At 36.0% G+C, this 21,181-nt stretch overlaps 4 protein-coding genes across 5 annotated transcripts; 2 read left to right on the top strand and 2 right to left on the bottom strand.

Moving 5' to 3' along the window:
• Nucleotides 1-904: 904 nt before the first annotated feature.
• LOC105644686 (protein-tyrosine-phosphatase MKP1) lies at nucleotides 905-5,338 on the top strand. The gene is made up of 2 exons (XM_012230121.4): nucleotides 905-3,981; nucleotides 5,001-5,338. Exons 1-2 carry the CDS (start codon nucleotides 1,474-1,476, stop codon nucleotides 5,082-5,084), a joined length of 2,592 nt encoding a protein of 863 aa, XP_012085511.1. The 5' UTR covers nucleotides 905-1,473; the 3' UTR covers nucleotides 5,085-5,338.
• Nucleotides 5,339-6,199: 861 nt separating this feature from the next.
• LOC105644687 (sphere organelles protein-like protein) lies at nucleotides 6,200-11,361 on the bottom strand. The gene is made up of 13 exons (XM_012230122.4): nucleotides 11,075-11,361; nucleotides 10,928-10,992; nucleotides 10,562-10,837; nucleotides 10,280-10,417; nucleotides 10,115-10,184; nucleotides 8,946-9,023; nucleotides 8,374-8,614; nucleotides 8,105-8,145; nucleotides 7,687-7,881; nucleotides 7,364-7,435; nucleotides 7,130-7,282; nucleotides 6,804-6,951; nucleotides 6,200-6,687 (listed from the first exon to the last, which is right to left on the bottom strand). The coding sequence occupies exons 1-13, from the start codon at nucleotides 11,258-11,260 to the stop codon at nucleotides 6,500-6,502; spliced, it is 1,851 nt and encodes a 616-aa protein (XP_012085512.1). The 5' UTR covers nucleotides 11,261-11,361; the 3' UTR covers nucleotides 6,200-6,499.
• Nucleotides 11,362-12,376: 1,015 nt separating this feature from the next.
• LOC105644688 (Ribosomal protein S21 family protein) lies at nucleotides 12,377-14,375 on the bottom strand. Its single transcript, XM_012230124.3, has 2 exons — nucleotides 13,980-14,375; nucleotides 12,377-12,838 (listed from the first exon to the last, which is right to left on the bottom strand). The coding sequence occupies exons 1-2, from the start codon at nucleotides 14,303-14,305 to the stop codon at nucleotides 12,829-12,831; spliced, it is 336 nt and encodes a 111-aa protein (XP_012085514.1). The 5' UTR covers nucleotides 14,306-14,375; the 3' UTR covers nucleotides 12,377-12,828.
• Nucleotides 14,376-14,508: 133 nt separating this feature from the next.
• On the top strand, nucleotides 14,509-20,859 carry LOC105644689 (O-fucosyltransferase family protein). 2 transcript variants are annotated; one of them, XM_012230126.4, is made up of 11 exons: nucleotides 14,509-14,950; nucleotides 15,713-15,763; nucleotides 15,869-15,959; nucleotides 16,717-16,793; nucleotides 17,376-17,464; nucleotides 17,983-18,102; nucleotides 18,247-18,363; nucleotides 18,483-18,626; nucleotides 18,706-18,829; nucleotides 18,917-19,108; nucleotides 20,135-20,859. In XM_012230126.4, exons 1-11 carry the CDS (start codon nucleotides 14,660-14,662, stop codon nucleotides 20,492-20,494), a joined length of 1,656 nt encoding a protein of 551 aa, XP_012085516.1. In that variant the 5' UTR covers nucleotides 14,509-14,659; the 3' UTR covers nucleotides 20,495-20,859. The 2 variants fall into 2 exon arrangements, with proteins under 2 accessions (XP_012085516.1, XP_012085517.1); XM_012230127.4 differs by lacking the exon at nucleotides 15,713-15,763.
• The last annotated feature ends 322 nt before the right edge of the window (nucleotides 20,860-21,181 follow it).

Here is a 21,181-nt window from a genome sequence, read left to right as displayed (position 1 = left end):
TGTCAAAGTTTTACATGATAATAGTATGCAGTTATGAAATAGAAATAATACTAATTATATATTAAATCAATAATTTTATATTTAAAAATTAAAAAATTAAAAAAATTATTTTTACAATATGAAAATCGTGCATTATTACCAAAATTTTATAAATATAATGAGTTGTCCACAGTGTTATGAAATTTTTGGAAGAAATTAGGAAGTGAATTTATGTATTAAGAATAAAATTATGATTTATGGATTAAATAAAAAGAAACAATTACCGTGGGAGATGCACGTGGCAGCTGCAAGTCCACTTAGATTATACACAGTGAGTCGATCTGTCCTGGTTGTCTGCCAGCTTAGCACTGAGCTTCATTTTTGACTTCAAAACTGGACATCTTCCAGAAATTTATAGCACAAGGCACACGTGTGGTTGTTATTTATACATTATTATTTTACAAACTTGAAAAGTGTTAAACACTACAGTTTGCCAATATCGTACTATCTTTTTGTCTTATATGCCTTTTTTTTTTTAATAATGGGCAATTACAATCACGACAGCTGCATCCATGCTACTGTTACTTTAAGGTACCACCCCACAATATTAATCCATTACATCCAATTTATTGTTTCAAAGTACTTATAATATCAATTTATTCATGGTATTAAATTAAATATTTAAATCCTAGCACAACATCCTATATATATCAAAGAGGGCAGGCAACTCGACAGTCGACACAGCCCAGTAATCGTAGCAAATTCTCACGGGTCCGTATTTATAACTAAATAAATTAATTAATTTCCAAAAACAACCTCGTTCTCGACGATTTAAATGACATCACAAGACTTGACATGCATGCTTAAAATGGGCATCGCATGATGACGTGTCATCTTTGACCTGTTCTCACTTTCCTTCTTCACTCTGATTTGAATGGTTTACCAATATCAACTCTGTCCCATTTTCTGTATTCGTGCGATAAGAGTTTCAAAATGGCTGCTTTACATACCGATTAACCAAACCAAACGGCTATTCTACTTTGATTCATACTGTTAGACTTCAGCAATTAAGCAAGTCTCTTTTCAACAATCTCAGCTTTATTTTATTTAAATTAGTAGTTTTTTTTTTGCCAAAAAAAAAAACAAGTTTCTTTTTCTGCACTTTCCTTCATTTTCTTTTTGTCTTGTTTGGCCTTTTACTGGGTCTAGATTTCTCATTTGTTTTTCATTTTTCCACTTTCTTCTTCTTCTTGTTCGCTTGAGTTGATAGAGAGAGAAATATTTTGTCTCGAGAGACAAAGAGAGAGTCAAGAGTTTTAGGTGAAGAAAAAGAGCAGAGAGAGAGAGAGAGAGAGAGAGAGAGAGGGAGACTGAGATTCCACAATCAGTTATTTATTGTCAGGTAACCAACTTGCCTTTTTCAATGGCCTTTCCAAGAAGAATCCTTTAATGGGTATCCATTTATTTGTGGAATTTCATTGAAATTATTTCGAGATGTTAGGCCAAAAAGATAGTGACCGCCTTGCCGGTGGCATTCCCCGGAAATCCTATTTACGGTCAGTTTCGTGGTCTGACCGGTCTCCCACTAAGCCTAACCCCAGGCCCCAGACCAATAGCAAGGCTAGGTCTTGTTTGCCACCCCTTCAGCCCCTTTCCATCACCCGTCGCTCTGTTGAGGAGTGGCCCAAGGCAGGTTCTGATGATCTTGGGGTATGGCCTAATCCCCAAACTCCTAGAGGGCCTGTTATTAAACCCCCTGAGAATTCTAATTTAGAGCAACCTGTGAGGGAATTTCAGTTTAAGAAGGACAAGCTTGCATTTTTTGATAAGGAGTGTTCAAGGATTGCTGATCATATTTATTTAGGAAGTGAGGCTGTGGCTAAGAATCGTGAAATTTTGCGCCAAAATGGGATTACCCATGTGTTGAATTGTGTTGGGTTTGTTTGTCCTGAGTATTTCAAGAGTGATCTTGTTTACAAGACGCTTTGGTTGCAAGATAGCCCATCAGAGGATATCACCAGCATTCTATATGATGTCTTTGATTACTTCGAAGATGTCAGAGAACAAGGTGGAAGGGTGCTTGTTCATTGTTGTCAAGGTGTTTCAAGGTCCACTTCTTTGGTCATTGCCTACCTTATGTGGAGGGAAGGCCAAAGCTTTGAAGATGCCTTTCAATATGTCAAGGCAGCTAGAGGAGTGACAAACCCTAATATGGGTTTTGCTTGTCAACTTCTGCAGTGCCAGAAGCGGGTACATGCTGTTCCAGCTAGCCCCAATTCTGTGCTCAGGATATATAGAATAGCCCCACACTCATCATATGATCCTCTGCATCTTGTGCCAAAATTGTTGAGCCAGCCAGATGTAAGAGGACTTGACTCGCGCGGTGCATTTATTGTTCATGTTCCTAATGCTATATTTGTTTGGACTGGTAAGAATTGCAACTCAGTTATGTCAAACCAAGCAAAACTAGCTGCTAATCAGGTCATTCGGTATGAAAGGGCTCGGGGTCCAATTGTGATCATCAAAGAAGGGGAAGAACCCTCAGAATTTTGGGATGCTCTTGCCAACGGACAAAACGAACCAAATGTTTCCCAAAAAGTAGAAGCTCAGCCTTTTGGGAACAACGGCATGGTTATGGCTAGGAAGGTTGATGACTATGATTTAGATTTTGAACTTTTCCATAAGGCACTTGCTGGTGGGGTTGTTCCACCATTTTCAGTGTCAAATGCTGGATCAGAAACTTGCCTTCCTGCTCGGGAAAATGGATGGGGCAAACTAAGGCAAAAGTTTGCTAATGGTATAATCAAAGAATTTCTCACATATTCTAAACTGAAACACGACCATGTTCCTTCCACTGGCGGATCAGATATGATTGTAGATACTTATGGAGAAGGTGAACAGACTGTTTCCTTGGTCGATCATCCATTACCACCATCACCATCAGCCTCTCAATGTGGTTCTCCAGATTCCTTTGATTGTTTACCTAATAGAAGCCTGGATAAGATAGTGGATTCTAGTGAAACAGAACCCTCTGTTCCTCTCACTGATCCTTTAATCCCACCATCCACTCCAAGTGGTTCTCCAGATTCTTTTTCATGTTTTCTTGAGAGCAGCCCAAAGTTCAGTTACAAGTCCCCTACGCTGTCGCCTTCAACATCTGACTACTCATCTAGTTCATTTGCCTTTTCACCCTCGTCGTCTAATTGGTCTGACTTATCATACTTGTCTTCTCGGCAGCCTTCACCTTCTGGCTTGGAAGCCACAGATCAATTTTATGGCAAGAATGCTCCCTTGGCAGATAATTTTTGTTTATCTTGCAAAGAAATTTCTTCCTCACCTGCAAAGGTTTTTTCTGATAATCGTGCCTTAAGATCAGAAAATACTTGTTTGCCACCCAAAGGGCCTTCGCCTTCTATTGCAGAGCGCAGAGGGAGTAATCCTCCTCCTCTGATGCTGTTACCCACCATTGATGAACCACGTCAAGTCCCTAAAGTTCTGGCAAGATCCTGGTCTTTTTCTCTGCCAGACCTGGATAATGACATGATGAAGGATATTCACAATGAGTTTTTAGAACTTGGAAATAGTAGAGAAGAACTAATGTTGGATGCTAATATCAGTAGTGCTGGCAATAGTTCACTACATGAGTTTGAAAAGAGAAAAGAATGCAATAGTTCTCATCTTCCCTTGTGCGACAAGATAGGGGAAGCTGCAGAAATTACCACTCCGGTTTTATACCAGTGGCCTAACATGAACAAAGTGAATATGCACTGCTTTCACATTCTTGATTCTGTATCAGTGTATATTTTGTTGGCACCAGATTTAAGTTTGTCCTCTAATAATGGAATCCTATATGTGTGGTTGGGGCAAGAATTTTTATGTGAAGAAAGGCAAAATGAATTGACAAGCAGCACTGTCGCTTGCCAGAGTAATCATCTAGACTGGGTGGAGATTGGTCGCAACTTCCTCAAGCAAATAAATTTCCCTGCAAGTACCCCTGTGCATGTAAGTAATGCACCTCTATGATATCCTTTTTTGTGTTTATCTTCGTGGCATTGAAATTTGGCTTAGTTTTAAGGGATTGTTAAATTACAATGAACAATAGTGAGTTTGCTAGTGTTTTGTTATTAGGGAAATACATCTGTATTATAAATGATTGGAAAACATCCTGCAAGGGAAGAAAACTCGAGACGAAAAAGTTTCTGAATCTCTGCATTTAACTGGAACAATATTCTAGCATGACGTTAAGCTAGACAAATTAAGGAACTTCAAGTTTAATGACCAGTCCTAAACCCCCACACAACCTTTTCTTTTCTGTTTCTTCTATTTAACAACCTTGATATGCTTGAATATCTGTATTTGTTATTATATCAGCTTAATGACAGGTTATATGAATGAATGTAGGAAAATCAGAGTTATATCCTTAGTGATATCTTTTTGTCTTTGAACTATCGGGGTGCACTTAGATTGTTGATTGTCATACACACTTTTTTTCTTTTTCGTGTCCCATTGATGTGTACAGAGAGAGGGAGGAAGGGGGTTTTAGGAAAAAGAAGTTTCCGGTAGCCAAGATGATTGGATCAGAACTTGTATGTTCGGAAGTGCTAATGTTTTTGCATTGGTGATATTAAAGGAGTTGTTTCCATTCATCATTTGTTCAGTAACATCATAATGCAGTAATGTTGAATAGCTTAAACTTGTGAACTTTCTCCTAGACCTACCTGATAAAAGATAGTTCATATCTATGGGAAAATATGATTAATCAATTTACATTATTATTTGAGGGGTTGAAAAGGAAAACAATCGAGTTTACCATCTGGACATCAGAATGGTATATACTGGTATCAGTTCTGCTGAAACCAATAAAACTTGATTGAAAATCACATGGATATTAGTAGTTTGTGCTGGGAATGGGTTTACTTTAGGTCCATTCTTTTTTATGCTTAAATCTTTTGCTTAAACTGTAGAACTGATTGTATGTTAAAGTTTAATTGGCTAAATTCCTGTGCTAATGGCATCTGCAGATTGTCAAAGAAGGTGAGGAGCCAGAACAATTCTTGAACCTTCTCAATGGCTTCTCATTTCAAATGGTGGAAGACTGCAGCTAGAAACCTTGTTTGCATCTGAGAAAGATAAAGTTTGGTTCTTTATTTTTTAAAGCACTCTGATGCAACGTTGGAATGAACCAGTTTCAACCTAGTGAAGGTGAGTAAGCATCCCAGGCAGAATAAGTGATTGTTTGTCTGCTTGTGTGATGTAAGTGAGAGGATTTATTTTACCATTCAACCAATCATGTACAGAAAACAAGCGTACTGTACACTAAAAGGAATTACAAGTAAATAAAATATCAGTTGGAATTAAACTTCCTTCCAATTTTCACCTTAGTGGTAAAGAATTTTCAGGAGGTAGTACATATATAATTATATATACAGTTGATTGTGTATCCGTCAAATGACTTGTAGTGTTTTCTTTATTTCAGTGCACGATGTGTATGTTTTCCATTTTCTTTTTTCTCCAGTGATGATGGTGAGAGGGTTAGGTGGACTTAGGGGATAATGCTTCATAGACATGACTGCCAGACAACTTCTTGACTGCATATGCACTCAGGTTTACTGTGGTCTCACTAGCCGATTGAGGTCACCACCGTTGGTTAGCAGGTGAAACCGACCGGTGGTGTTTGATCTAGCAAATTGCTGTGATGCATAAATTTGACTTAATGTTTGAGGCCAGAAGTCACATTAGGACTTTGAAAATACTTGGCCTGTATACTTCATTGGTTCTTTTCCAGCTTTGCCTTCTAAATGAATCCGTTGAAGTCACTGTTTTGAATGCAGCTTCTTTTTGACTCTAATGTTGTAAGATTCTTCCTTTTTTTACCCGTATGGTTTCATGCAAAGCTTCTCTGTCAAGGCAGCATAATTTTGAATGTAGAAAAAAGAAGAAAAATCTTGCTCCATCTCATCACCTTCTGGTCTCTTGAATATACCATTTTAAAGTTTGAAAATTAGTATTTTATAGAATTATCTTTTGCCCCTTGGATCCTATAATCTCCATTTACAATAGTATAACTGTAATAACTAAATTTTTAATTTCAAAAGTGAAGGCCAAAGATAAAGTGCTTGAACTAAACATTTATATGAACTAGTTTATATGAATAAGGTGCCAAAGGCTCAACAGTAAAGAATTGTTCATTCAGGACATATATGTAGCCTCTTGGAGCAAGTGAGAGACGAAGATGTTTAGGTTTGCAATTGAAGTTAAAACATAAGTTCATTCAAGTTAGATGGTCAAAGGGGAAGCTGATCAACGAAAGTTCAGACTTTTCCGCCTCTAGGATACATGAAACCATCAACACATCATTACATCAGTAAAGAGAGGTGGGGAGGCATACACTATACAAAAACTAAGCCATCTAAAGCACCCTACTTCTTTCATCACACATGGCAAAACAAAATTTGGGAACTTTAAGGCCTAGAAAACCCTAAAAGTGAAAGGTCAATGACAACTTCCCCAAACAAAATGCTTATAGCTCATTTTGTGCTCTTAGTAGAGCCATAGTTGGACCCAGTGCGCTGCCTCTTAATGCCTTGTAGGACCAGGGTCTCCTGCCTGAACTCTCAGTTTTGTTCCAATTATCTTCCTGAGATAGTTCTGCCTTCTTTGCATTCAAAGCCTGGTTTATTTGTTCCCAAGCATCTACTGCTCCATTTTCTGGGAAAAAAACCATAAAAAGTGAGGGCTCATTTTCATAGATCATATGGTTTACAAGCTCCTTTTCAGTCAATTGATGATTTGATTCTTGATATGGAATGAAATAGGATTAATACCCTGGACAGAAGCATGATTTTCATTGTCATTTCTGAGATTTGATCTATTATCTTGATCTCCGCCATCAACTCCAGCAGCAACTGATTTTACAGACTTTAAGTTGCCTTGGGAGATGAGACGAACCTCACAAAGTGATGAAAAGTCTATCTGGAGAAGAGCTCTACTAGTTAGTTTTCTCAATTAATAATAAACCACAAGCATACTCGATTAAAACCTTCGTAGCTTAACCCCAACCTTCTACTCAAGAATCACCTAGTATATTCTCCCACCCTCCTCCCGCAACCTAAAAATAAAATTTTTAGAAAAAAATGAGAAGCCAGCATACCCATAATGAACCATCTCTAGCGCAAGGGTATGCTTCTGATAGTCCACCAGATGTATCATCACCCATCTCCTCCTCAGGAATCATTGGATATTTTGGGACTGGCACCAGCCCAACCCTATTCTTCTCGATTTCATATCGTGATATCTTTCCAACCTACATAAAAAGAAGCATAATAAATTGCATGCTCTTTTAACAAGAGTTCCACAATTATTTTCAATGCAGAAAGAGTTGTACTCCATAAGATGAAAGTTCTGGGGTCCACGAAGATGATAGTTTAAGCAAACGATAAGCAATCACATCACCTTCCTGCAAAATTTAAGAAAATACACTGAATTAAACCCATAATAGGATTAACAAGAAACAAATATAGACAATGATCCAGCACATTTACTTGCTTCGAAGTTCAAAATAGTCCTAGAAACAGATCCAGAAGAGATCTATGTAATCTGATGATTGGTCTTACTATATCAAACCTTGTTGCCAACATTCCTTCATTGCAATAAAAAGACAGATTCATGCAACCAATGGCAACAGCAATGAAATTTTAAAAAACAAACCTTTGGCAACGTAGTGTAATATTCAAGCTTCTCAAAGTTGATACGATCATGTACGTGTCTTGCTTCAATATTAAGCATCTTGGAACACTCTTGATTGACATTTTTGTAATCATTCCCCTTCCAAGATGTGATTTTTTCTTTACCCCATTTTTGACCCTTCTTTTTGCTTGTTATTCCATTCCACCGAAAGGTTTCCTAAAGAACCAAACATATGAATTTGATATCAATTTGAAGCAGAGAACAAATGGTACTTCAAGCTAGCAGAATAAGTGGAAAAAGAAAAGGCAAGTCAATGTACATAAATCCAATTCGAATCTTCAGGAAACTAGATACCATCTCCCATTCTCAAGTACTCAATCAGAAAGAGAACAAATTAAAAGAAAGAAGTATATAATGCAACGATTGATGGAAAACGTACCAAAGGAATTTGATTTTGCTCCACAGCTTGATTAGAGCCCACTGGAACAAGGAAAAGGTGAGACACATATTACATCACATACTCAAAAATAGGACAGCTCTTGTATATAAAGGCGTTTCATTTCTCATGGCACTTAAATGTTAAGAATAATAGGAACTCTTAATCCCCATTCAAAATAAATAAATAAATAAATAAGAGAGAACACACACACACACACACACACACACACACACACACACACACACACACACACAAACACAAAATCAAACCTGTGCTGAGTGGTTCAAAGCGGATATGCCCCGGCCTTATTACTATGGGAACAACATCCTCCTCTTCATCACCATCTTGATCTGGCTGTTGAGGATCTTCCTCGAGTTTGTTAGTCTCTCTTTCGGGCATCTGTTCAGAAACTTCTCGATTTCCTTCTTCATCTGATTCTTGAGAGAATCCCTGGCTATCCTCTTCAGATGACTGTTCATCAGACTTTACATGTAATTGCCTTCGTTGCAGCTGCAAAATTACAAATAATAGATAAAAATCGCTAATCCAAGATAGACACTACTACTCATTCTCAACAAAGGTACACAGGTACTATAGAACACCAAATTAGGTCCCAAGTTCCTACTCCCTTCCCTCTCTCTCTCTTTCCACCTTCATGCACTTTTACCTATTATGTATTTTTATCTGTGAATGGACAAATATGTAACTTTCAGATATACAATGTCTAAAGCACAACACAAGCCCTCCACATTTCTACTTTTAGCTAAGCAAATAAGTAAAGCTATTAAAACAAACAAACAGAAATACAAAATTTGAAAAGGAATCAAATATCATTTTTTACCTCTTCTCTTTCAGCTTTCAGTTTTCTTCTTAAATATATCCTCTTAGCCTTTTTCCGTCGAGCACTTCTACTAGGCAACTAAGAAGACAGAGAATGGCAAGAGTTAAACATCACATTTGCAATTCAAGTTATGATAAGGCCAACTTTATTTATTAGTAACCAGGGGCCATGAAGTAAACAACAAAAAGTCCTAGTAAGTCCTATAACATTGAGAATAAACTTGGTTTGGTTGTTGGTCAGGGAAATGCTAGCAACCATGGAAGCTTTGAGGTCAGTGGACACACTTTGCAATATACCGGGTCCTAAAGTATGGGTAGCTTTAAATGATCAGAATCAATTTTTAATAATGTGAAGAATGTGAAATGCTTGGTAATCTCTAACTATCAGTTTCCCCAACACTCTAGACTACTAATAGCAACAAACTCATTGATCCTACATGTTCCTCTCAATATCATATATATATATATATATATATATATATATATATATATATATATACACACACATCCATATACACGTTTAATTTAGCAAACTTTTTAAGTATCTAATCACTTTTCAATCCACGTATTGGAGGTGGAGGTAAAAAATTAACTACCAAGGCTCCTTCAGTAAAAATCCCCAATTCTGGTATGGAAGCTAAATAAAGTTTGGTCTTTTGTTGACATAAGGGAAAACAAGTCAACAAATATACTGAAGGGAAATGGATATGCAGAAATCAACCTCGACTTTGATGCATAGCAGGATTCAATAATCACTCTCAAATTCTGATTAATGTACAACAGCAAGTGAAAATCTTAGAATACCATTTAATTCAATTTGAGTAGATTTGGCACTTTTTGCATCTATTTATGGGTAAGTAAGTCTTTAACATGCATGAACTAGCCAATGGATTCGAACCATGAATTTATTCCAAACCATTCAATAAGGCCACTACACTCACAAGTAGTTATTTGACACCACAAGAGTTTGGTGCATGATATAGACTTGCAGACAGTGAACATGAAGTATACACAGTAAATGTAAGGCTGTGATGATTATACAGTGGAAGGCTTAAGATAAATCATCACATTACACCGTATTTGTCAATGATAATGACAAAATGCATCTAAAATTAATCTAAAAAATACAAATTATAAGGATTCGGTTTAAATAGAGATGATAAGAGAAACCTTTTTAGTTTGGTCAGGAGTAGGGGATGCATCCACACTCCCATTGCCATTTTCTTGATGCTGAGATAGCCTATAAAACATAGAAATAAGGGGAAAAGGTATTTAGAAACTAAAGAGACAACAAAGAATAAGATCAAACGTTATGGGCAAGGGTAAAACATCTACCTCTTTGCAGTAGGTAAAGCTTGACTGCTCTTAATTCTTTCATCAACTTTGGCAGCGCTCAAAGTTCCGTTCTGCTTCCCATTTTCTTCCACAGCAAGAACACGTTTCTCATTACTAGAAGATCTTTTTTTCTTCCTCCTGTAATACACAAATCTCAGAAGTAAGAAACAAACCAAAAATACTCGCAAAAATCCAACAATGGAACCACAACAAATTATTAGCAAATCCATATGTCAAATAAGAATATCATAAAAATTGGAACATTTTTCAGTCAGAACTTACTTTGGGCTCTTAAGTTCCTTTGATGCCTTTCTCTTTTTGGTAACTGTTTTCACCTCTGGAGAATTTTCCACATGCACTGCGTCTTCCACCTGTTTTGGTTCATCCTCTACCTCCTCACTTTGGTAGCCTCCAGATTCCTTCTCAAATTCCTCATTTGCTAGAAGATTCATGCCTGCAACTACAGGCTGCGTCTCCACAATCTCTACCACCTCCAAGGAATTCACCCCATCGCCTACCATCACTATTTCAGTAGATACACTGCCATTCTTTTCCACCCTGAAAAATAAAATCACAAGATATCACGTAAACAATGAAATCAATAAATCCGTTTTTTTTTGTTAACATTATGCTTACTCTTGCACTGACCTTATAATGTCCTTATCTTTTAAAATGGAAGTGGATTCAAAAGGCGGCAATGCAAAACCTTCCATCTGCAACTCATTGCACAATGAGAACCCAGTTAGAGGAAAACACGAAAAAGTAAAAGGGAAACGTATAAAATTTACAACGTACAGAGAGAAGAAGGCCGTTCGGGAAATCGTTTTGGAGGTCGAAGGCGTGGAGGAGATAATCGGAGAGATCGGAGATGGTTCGGTGCTGAGGTTTTAGGAGAATCCAGCATCGTTTGAGGTTCAGTGACTTCTGCGATTTACTTAGAACTTGATCAAACTCTAAACGGAGCCTAACCGTCTCCATCATTAGCAACGATGAGGAAGGATTTGTAAATGGAAAATAGTCTCTCTGGCGTTAGCTCGCTCTTAAACCCTCGAGTGGGTTTCACTTTTCACAGACAGTGTGTGGATAAATTCTGTTTCTTTTGAAATACTGTTCAATTTACCCGAAATTGAATCAATTATACAATTTATCTAAAAGTTAATCTTTCCATAATTTCCACTCCGATCTTGTATCAAATACACAAAAAGGATTAATGTTTCAAATTAATAAATTATTACTATTATTAAAATAAAATTTTTATTTTATTAAAAAAATTCCAATAGTTATGTTAAAAAATTATATTTTATACAAGTTAAGTCTCTTTAGTGTTAACTTAAAATAATTATTGTATAAAAAAAAAGTTGATTTTTTATATTTTAGTATCTCAAAGTAAAAAAAATTTACAATGAATGTAAAATTCAAAATTTGTTGTGATTAATTATATTACTCTAGATTAAATTATCAAAAAATTAAAATAGACAATTTTGCTCAATAGATTATTGAACATAGATATTCATTTCTTTATTTTAATTTTTTATCGTCTCAGATCTCTTATAAAAAATGTTTAAAAAAAAATTCCTTTATTTTTTTTTTTATAATTTCAGAACAAATTAAGAAAATAAAAAGATTTAATCTGTAAAATAAATATTTCATTTTGATTTTTTCATAAAACCAAAACGGTAACCTGGATTAGATAGCCCGTACAAGCCAATATGTCGTTTTAAGAAAACGATGAAGTGAATGACCTGTCGTTCGACAAGTTTGATTAAAAATGCCCAAGCGCAACAGGTCAACCCATTATCAGAGTAAACCCATTTGCAAGAGGACTGCAATAGCAATCGAAACTGAACCTGCATTTTATTTTGTGTCTGCAAATCTGAAAGATAAACGAGAGAAAGCGGAACCAAGCTTGTATTATAAATCTTCATTTGGTTTAGAAAGGGAAAACATTTAGCTATGGTTACTGTGTGATCCTAGCAGCTTACAGATTGTTGGTTAATAGTTAATACTTTGATAGAGTATCCAGTAAAGCAGAATGGTAGATGGTGAAGATGAAGAAACTAAAACATTTGTTCATGGTGCAACAAATGCTCAACAAAATAAGAAAATATCTCAAATTTTTTCAATTCCCATGCATTTTCGTGATGCTTCAAGAAAATATTGAATCTATGTTTTGCCCAATGGTCAGAAAATGTTCTTCCCTGATTCCGGTGACCAAAAGGAAAACAAGACTACTATTCCCAGACTATTATATTTGAACAATTTAACACATTCCTACAAGTGATTTCTAGTTCTCACCCATCTTGCAAGCCACAGTAGAAATTCACATAGCATCGCATTACAATTCCAATTCATGCAAAGAATAGAGCCTCAAATGACGTGAAATTTATCAAAATTCACCAAAAGCATACTGAATTCGTATTGCTTATAAAGCAATGTAACACAAAAGAAGAGAGCAGGAACCCGTGACTTTGCAAGAAACTAAATAATAATTGCAAGTTGAGCACCTAAAACAGTTCCGCCAAAACAGGAAAGGCATTCCAGAGCTGCTCTCACAGACCCCTGCAACATCATTCAATGAATAAGTGAGTATTACTGCATGTTATTACTAAGGAATCCATAAGAAAGAAAGTGCTTCACAATAAAAAATAGGAGAATAAAAGAAGGCAAAATAAACAAATAAAAGGAAAGACCAGTATCTTTGAACAAGTGCTACTAGCAAAAATACCCATGCTTAGCCAAACACTGAAACTAAGCTCCCTCCACACCCTTAATAACATCAGATCACAAGTCTCTTTTACTTCCCTACTAAACATAATAATGCCATGCAAGAAGGTTAAACTTTATCAAGGCCATCAACAGAGGACAAACAATAGTGTAACCACAAATCTCTACTAATCAGAACCAGTCTAGGATGGAATGTATATTCTCATTTCATACAAGCCGTTACCCTGTCTCTCTGTACCCTATTAACCTTTGACCAAATTAGATGCCAAAACGCTCCATAATTGCATTATCACTCATTGAGAAGGTTCTCTTTTACCCACTAAACATAATAAGGCCAAGCAACGAGATTAAAATCTTTATCAAGGCTATCAGCTGAGGACCGGCTACAGTCTAAACCTAACTTTCACCAGATATGGTCCAGAAGGTAATGGATCTTCTCATTTAAATTGCATACCCTCACACTTGTTAGTAATCTCTATACAATTACATGCCAAAACAATCAACAAATGGTATTATCAATCAACAAAGTACCTTACTTTCAAATTCCAAATCATGCTTTTACTAGCAATAATTCCAGAAAAGAAAAGTAGAATTACAAGGCGATTGGCGATAGTTTTTGGGGACCAAATAACACGTTGTCTTCCTTCCCACTCAAGATGATACATCTCGAACAAGTAAACAATTATTCAAGTAAAGTGAAAGCAATAGACAGAAAAGAACAGGATGTACAGGAACACAAAATTTAGGAAAATTGCTGCTCTAGTAGAAACAGATTCTAGTGAGGTGCAAAGCTACCTGCTTTTAACCCGAATTTAAAATTTATTCCTCCCAAAAAAAAAAAAAAAAACTCTGGGATACTGATTCAATCGGTTTATGAACTACAAAACGAGGCTGTTTGGCTATAGAAATTATGCAAGTAAAATTAAAAGGCCATAGGAGACAGTTTTTGTAGACTAAACCAATAATCTTTAGGTACCTCACTTTCTTGATGAGGATGGACTTCAGCTTGCGAGCCAATTCCTGAGATTGAATCTTACGCTGGAGATTTTTGCGTGCCAAAACTCTCTTTTCTGAATTCTTCATGTGGTGAGTCTGCTCACGCTTTATCAGCCGTTCGATCCCGCTCGATTGCATCTGCCTCTGCATAAACGCCAGAGCCCTCTCTAAGTTCCCGTTCCATACTTTCACTCTAATTCCCCGCCATTGTCGAGTCTGATAAGGATGTAGCTCCCGACACAGTGAGTTGATTCCTTGACTAGGAATCCTGAAGATCGTAGACACTTGCCTCGCTATCGAGTTCATTCCTCAGGGTTTTTCAATTTTTTTTCTCTGCTGGTTAGGGCTTTTGCATTTTGCTTTGCCTTTTTGTTTGTAATTGGGGGATTCAGAAAACGCACCGTTTTTCAAGCATTGATTCAGTTGTGTGATAAAATGACCAAAATACCCTAACCACGAAACAACAATTTCAGATTTAGCACTTTTAAGTCTCAGGACTCAGGATTCGATAGAACTGAACTCACGACCACCATCATCAGTCACCACAACCACAGGGAGTGCAAATTATTAAGACAAAACAAAAAGGGAAAATCCCAAAAGACCACAGTGGGAGCTGTTCAACAGTTTAGTTAGGAGCTGGCTTTCAGTCCAAAGCGAGCCATGGCGGAGCTCAGGCACTCGAGCTCGCTCGGGGCCCGAGCCTCCAACTCTCCAATGAAGAGAGACGACGACGCGTCGCCTATCCTCCACGACAATGCTGCGGATGACGATGATCACCACCACGCTCGTCATCACTTTTCTAGAGATCGTGACCGTCCATTTTGGTCTAATCTCCCATTCTGTGGTGAAGATCTTAGGTTTTCTCCTCAGAACTCCAGGATCTCGTTAATTTTGGTCGCTCTTATTGTTCTTGCTGGATTGACCTCGCTTTTCTCGATCTTCCATCGATTAGTGAGTCTATATCTACATTATTTTAACATTCATTTGTGTATTAATTGTTGAACTCTATTTGCTACAAGCAAGGAACCAGGGGTATAATAAGTTGTTTATTGACGATGTAATGTTTGGATTAGGTTGCAAGTCATTTATGGAGCTTATGATTTGTTTAACTTGATTTCTTTGTATAGTTGAAGTTATGGACTAATTAGGCTATGATGTTTCTCTATCCAAACTCTGTTTTGTAGAATTTAATTGGTAGTGGTTTTCTTTTTTTGTTCAAGAAGGTTGTGCAGTACGAATCAAGGATAGTGTTCTAGTTTTTTCTTTGGAAAGTAATTTGAGCTTGGAAAACAGTCATCCTTCTGAATTTTATGACAGTCCAATAAAGTGAAATGTGGATGCTGCATGGACGCCATTTGGCACTTGTGCTTAACTTGTTTTTCTTTTGTGTAGGCAGATTGATTTTATGGTATGCTAAATTGTTGGTCATGAAGGTTGATTTTTTTTTTTTTTTCTATTTTTCTTTGTTTGTAGTTAAAGTTCAATTGTGGTAATTGTATCGTGACTCATGGTTTTTGAAACTTAAAGTCTTGTACTTGCTAGAATCTCTTGGAATGAAAATGTTATGCTGCTTGTATTGAAATTTATAGAATTAAAAGTATTGTGAAGAATAGTTATATTATTTTTGATTTGCTGTCATATGTGTATTTGCCATTATAATTTTCTCTATTAATTCTTTTTTTTTTTTTTTTTTTTTTTTTGAAATTTTTGTAGAATGCTCCATACTTGTGTAAAAAGGATGGCATTGTTCTTCATTGTCCATATGTGAGTTCTTGAAAGATCAAGTCTTTTTTTTTTTCTATTTACTATAGTTTCAGTTACAATTTTTGATGAATTATTTCTTTTACTTTTTCACTTCATTCATTTTAGGTCAAGGAACCTGCTTCTCTTTGGGAGAATCCATATTCTGCAACAATCTCTTGGAAGCCTTGTGCCGAGCGTCGTGATAGTGGAATATCAGGTATTTTCTACAGACGACACTTGGATGTGCTTCTCCTTCATCCCATGGTCATGTGGCTTTGGGCATCAAACAAAACAATAAAGATAACACCATCAAGGTGAAAAATCTCTGAATTAATGCTGTTTATTCTGGGAAGTATACTTTTGCATTCCCATCATTTGGACGTGCTAGTCCAGTTCTAGCCACAGTATTTGATTGGTAACTACTGGGTATTTCTCTACAGCAGTAGAGAAACATCTCATATTTTACCGAGTTTTGCAATATCTCATAACAACCTTTTGAGATGTGGATATTTTGGGGTTTATCTCTAGAATGATTACTTTGATTGCTGCAGAATAATCTTTCAAATAGTTCATAGCATTTTATTCCTCATAAAGATCCAGTGTATAAGGCCTGGTATTTCATTACAAATCTCTGTTGCTATAAGGCTTGGATGCTATCTTAAGGGCATAACTAAATGTGTTTCATAACCTTATCTTGACCATTTAGCATAGTAATTAATGTAGATATTGTATCATGAGGCAGTTTGTAGTTTACAATTCTATACATAACTTGTAATGTGATATGAAGGCAAAAGAGGATGCTCTTTAGAATAGCTTGTGCACTTTCCAATTATATCTTCTCAAACAAGGAATTCCTGGTCATGTGTTGCTAGAAAGATAGGCATGATCTTCACCCTGTCTAAATGTTATAACATCCGTCTTGGCTGTTTTTCTTATTTTGTTTTATCTTTATAACTTTTCTTGAGTCTTTGCAGATCTTCCTCCAGAGAATGAAACAAGTGGCTACATATTTATTCATGCTGAGGGTGGTTTGAATCAGCAAAGGATTGCTGTATGGATTCTGCACTATCAAATTGTGTATTTTCTGCTTTTGATTTGCAAGGCCCACACCCCTGATCACCCCCAAAAGCAAATATACATACACACAGAAAAGAAAAAACCATTGCATGTTTAACATATTTTACTACAATTGTTTTCAGAAATTTTATTTTTTATTTTTTATTTTTTATTTTTGTTATTCTTTAGTCTTAACTCACTTCCTCTTTCTCTCCTCTCTTTATTTCTATAAATGCTGCGTCTTTTATATTAATCTGAAATGTTTTGAGCTCTGTTACCAACAATGTATGTCCCAGTATAAGGTTACAAGTTCAAAGTCCAATAAATCTGAATATTATGATACGAAAGCTTTGGACTTTCTAATTATTTGCTTTTTTTGATGCCCTTCTTAATGTTTGATCTTTGTAATTATGATATTTTTTTTAAGTTTTTTATTATTTCCATATTCCTTTTTAGTTGTGAGAACCATGAACTTCCTTTGAATGATTTGTCAAAAATTTTCTGATTCATTCTATTTATTACCTGCAACAAGCTTCAGATTAATTGAATCCTAGGGAATTTGCAATTCTGCATGCAGATATGCAATGCGGTGGCTGTGGCCAAAATAATGAATGCGACCCTTATTTTGCCTGTGCTGAAGCAAGACCAGATTTGGAAAGACCAAACGTAAGATATTATGGCTTGAACTTTCATTCCTTGTTATTACATCATTGTTATTGGGAGTTTGCATCTCCCAATATATACATTATAAAACAAATATATGGGTTAAGTGTGTGTTATCTTCTCAACACTTGTTATGTGACTGAAAATATAAAAATGATATTTTACTAGAGGAATTTTTGCTTTTGATGCCTCACATTTTAAGGTTTAAATATTCAACAGTGCCTAGTCCTATTTAAAATCCCAAAACAAACTTTATCAACATTTTTATTCTTCATGGAGAATTCCATCAATCAAACTTTTGACTTCATAAACATGTTAGTTCAAATTGGGAAATTTTGCAAACTGTTTTAATTTTCATCATTAAAACATTCTCTTTATCTTGCTCTGAATAATCTGCATAATTCTTATTTGATGAGTAAAGGCCATTTTCCCCAAGCACTTCGCAAATTGCTTTTATTTAAAGTACATTTCAGAAACTCAAATCCCTGCTTTTTTTTAATAATTTTTATGGAAACTTGCAGGAAATTTGAAGACATTTTTGATGTTGATCATTTCATTGACTATTTAAAGGATGATGTGCGAATTGTTCGTGATATTCCCGAGTGGTTTACTGACAAATCGGAATTATTCTCAAGCATAAGGTTTGATTCTTTACATTCTGAATTTTTCTTTTAATCGGGGTTACATTTCTTCTGGACCATCCAATCAGGCAGGGGAGTAGACATATGAATTCATTTGGTTGCAATTGGCATTCATTTCATGAAAATTTTGTAATTTATTTGTAGACGAACAGTGAAAAACATTCCAAAATATGCACCTGCTCAATTCTATATTGATAATGTGCTACCTCGAATCAAGGAGAAGAAGATAATGGCCCTAAAGCCTTTTGTTGATCGGCTTGGGTAAGTCATTGATATTAAGATCTGCATTGTACTGTGCTGAAAAATTTGCTTCTACTTGAAAAGTGGGCTTTGGATTGTCTTTTTAATGCCTTCATTTATTATATTTGTGGCTGTTTCAGGTACGATAATGTTCCTCCAGAAATCAACAGGCTAAGGTGCAGGGTGAATTATCACGCCCTGAAATTTCTTCCTGAGATAGAGCAGATGGCCGATTTGCTGGTGTCAAGGATGCGAAACCGCACAGGAAGTTCAAATCCGTACATGTATGTGACTTCAGTATCTGAAATTGACACTTATTGTAAGTTTTGGTAACTATGGTTCTAACCATTATTTATTACACAGGGCCCTCCATCTTAGATTTGAGAAAGGCATGGTGGGTTTATCATTCTGTGATTTCGTGGGAACAAGAGAGGAGAAAGCAAGAATGGCAGAATACAGAAAGAAAGAATGGCCTCGACGGTATAAGGTCCAACAGTTGTAAACTTTCTACTTTTAGTTAGAACCAAACACAAGCATGGATGTATCATGTGCTTTCTTGTGATTTCATTTGCAGAATGGTTCTCATCTATGGCAGTTGGCCCTGCAAAAGCGGAAGGAAGGACGCTGCCCTCTTGAACCTGGTGAAGTGGCAGTGATTCTTCGGGCAATGGGTTATCCTAAGGAAACTCAGATATATGTAGCTTCTGGCCAGGTTTATGGTGGACAAAATCGGATGGCTCCTCTGAGGAATATGTTCCCAAATCTGGTAAGGCTGTTGGTTTCCTGTTACATCTTCTTATTTGTGATCTGTTTTGCCCCATTCCATTTCTGATGTGCAGTTGGAATGACAAGGCATGTGTAGAAAATCATTTGGATGTTTCTGATTTGTATGCCTTGGCACTTCTGTAAGATAAATAAGAAAAGTGGAGCTGGAATTAGAAATCATTTGCATCAATCCCACTTTCACATCTTTAGCCTCATAATATATATTAATGCTGTAAAGATGAAAACTTGTATAGAAAATTGACATGTAATGTCATGCACTCCAGCTGTTTGCCCTCTCAATTAACAGTCAGCACTTTTTGCTATTTCACTATCTTCAAAAGTTCGCCAAATGGAGAAAGAATATTTGCCAATCAATATACATTATTTACTTACCCCCTGTTTGGAAAGCGAAATTTCACAAGAATACAATTCAAAAGAATTCTATTCTGCCAAATGCCATGTTTGGAAATTATATAATTATAGAAAAGATATGATTTTGAAATCTAAGTCATATCATTCTACATTTGATATCACAAGAACTAAACTAGGCCTATAGTTAAATTACACAAATATTATTATAATTTGTAGCCTAGTCTCCTAAAATTTTTCTATTATTGGCTGTATTAAAATAAATAAAGATAATGAACAAAGTAAAAAAAAAAAAAAATGTTGAATTCATTATTAATTTACATGGTATTTGGAACAATTTTTGGTTAAGATTTCAATTAAATTCTTTCAATAGAATTGAATTCTTGCATGAGTTTTTCTAAATGGTGCCTTATGGTGTAACCAAAATGAATCTTGTTGGATGGATAGTTTATAGGGCATTGTGTTCTACCACTTAAATTAGGTGATAGAGAGATTTCAAAGTTGAGGCACTTTTAGCTTGGGTTGCTGGCTGTGTCAACGTAAATCAGAGGCTAAAAGGATAGACTTTCAAAATGCTGTTTTATGTTCTATATTTCTGTTCCTTAAGCTTTATATATTTATTGAACTTGATATTATCATTTTTGAGGCTTTATAATAGGTAACAAAGGAGGAGTTGGCTACCAAGGAAGAGTTGGATGGTTTCAGAAAGCATGTGACAAGTTTGGCAGCCCTTGATTTCTTGGTTTGCCTCAAATCCGATGTTTTTGTGATGACCCATGGAGGTAACTTTGCGAAATTGATCATAGGAGCACGCAGGTACATGGGTCATCGTCACAAATCCATAAAACCAGACAAGGGATTAATGTCCAAGTCTTTTGGAGACCCTTACATGGGATGGGCTAACTTTGTAGAAGATGTGATCGTTACCCACCAAACCCGAACTGGGTTGCCTGAGGATACCTTCCCTAACTATGACCTTTGGGAAAACCCTCTAACTCCTTGCATGTGTAGAGCTTGACCACATGGATTGCTAGCTAGAACCTTCACCACTAATTTATTTTGAGGATTCTGTTTGTAAAGAAGCTGCATGTCATTGTTGAGAAACTGAATTCTGGCACCTAGAAAGAAGAAATTTGAACAAAATGGTTGGTAGTTATGAGAAGAACGAATATGATATGCATTAACAGGTGATGGCTTGCTGGAGGAGGATGGTGGCAATTATCGTATGGAGTTTGATGTGTAACCTTCTGTAGCAATTTTTGCTGGGTCCTTCAGCAATTTTGTCTCTAAAACAATAGATAAGTCAAAAGCAGTCGTGTTAAAGACAAATTGATAATTTTTTGTATCAGTTTGAAACTGTAAATTACTAGTTGAAATGTGGAATTTTTTTTTTTTTTTTTTTTTTTTTGGATAATTGTTTGTGGAAATGTATGTGCTGTCCAAAAGAATGCTCCGAGTTGTCTTAATAGTTGATCTTCTGCCACAGAAATACAAGATTACAAGATCAATGATATTACTTTTGATACTTTTGTTTAAATTAATGATTTTGGCTTTTTGTCATTTCATGCTTACGGGAGGCTTGATTACAGGCATAAAATGAGAATCTGATTAGTTGGTTTGGTGGTTTAGTAGCCAATTAGCCATAAGCATTATACTGCTCATTTAGTGTTAGGAAAACTGATTTTTTAAGATTACTTATTTTGAT

Source organism: Jatropha curcas, chromosome 3 (assembly GCF_041381405.1).
Source record: "Jatropha curcas cultivar XTBG-Jc1 chromosome 3, XTBG_Jcur_1.0, whole genome shotgun sequence".
Lineage (NCBI taxonomy): Eukaryota > Viridiplantae > Streptophyta > Magnoliopsida > Malpighiales > Euphorbiaceae > Jatropha > Jatropha curcas.
Note: the sequence above shows the minus strand (reverse complement) of the source record. Positions and strands in the feature narration are given on the sequence as shown.

Coding starts and splice junctions, on each gene's coding strand:
- LOC105644686 (XM_012230121.4), top strand. CDS start 1,474: ATGTTAGGCCAAAAAGATAGTGACCGCCTTGCCGGTGGCATTCCCCGG. Junction 3,982..5,000: donor CTGCAAGTACCCCTGTGCAT/GTAAGTAATGCA, acceptor TGGCATCTGCAG/ATTGTCAAAGAAGGTGAGGA.
- LOC105644689 (XM_012230126.4), top strand. CDS start 14,660: ATGGCGGAGCTCAGGCACTCGAGCTCGCTCGGGGCCCGAGCCTCCAAC. Junction 15,764..15,868: donor TTGTTCTTCATTGTCCATAT/GTGAGTTCTTGA, acceptor CATTCATTTTAG/GTCAAGGAACCTGCTTCTCT. Junction 17,465..17,982: donor CAGATTTGGAAAGACCAAAC/GTAAGATATTAT, acceptor GGAAACTTGCAG/GAAATTTGAAGACATTTTTG.
- LOC105644688 (XM_012230124.3), bottom strand. CDS start 14,305: ATGAACTCGATAGCGAGGCAAGTGTCTACGATCTTCAGGATTCCTAGT.
- LOC105644687 (XM_012230122.4), bottom strand. CDS start 11,260: ATGATGGAGACGGTTAGGCTCCGTTTAGAGTTTGATCAAGTTCTAAGT. Junction 10,185..10,279: donor GCTTTACCTACTGCAAAGAG/GTAGATGTTTTA, acceptor TATGTTTTATAG/GCTATCTCAGCATCAAGAAA. Junction 7,283..7,363: donor CAGAACTTTCATCTTATGGA/GTACAACTCTTT, acceptor CTTTTTATGTAG/GTTGGAAAGATATCACGATA.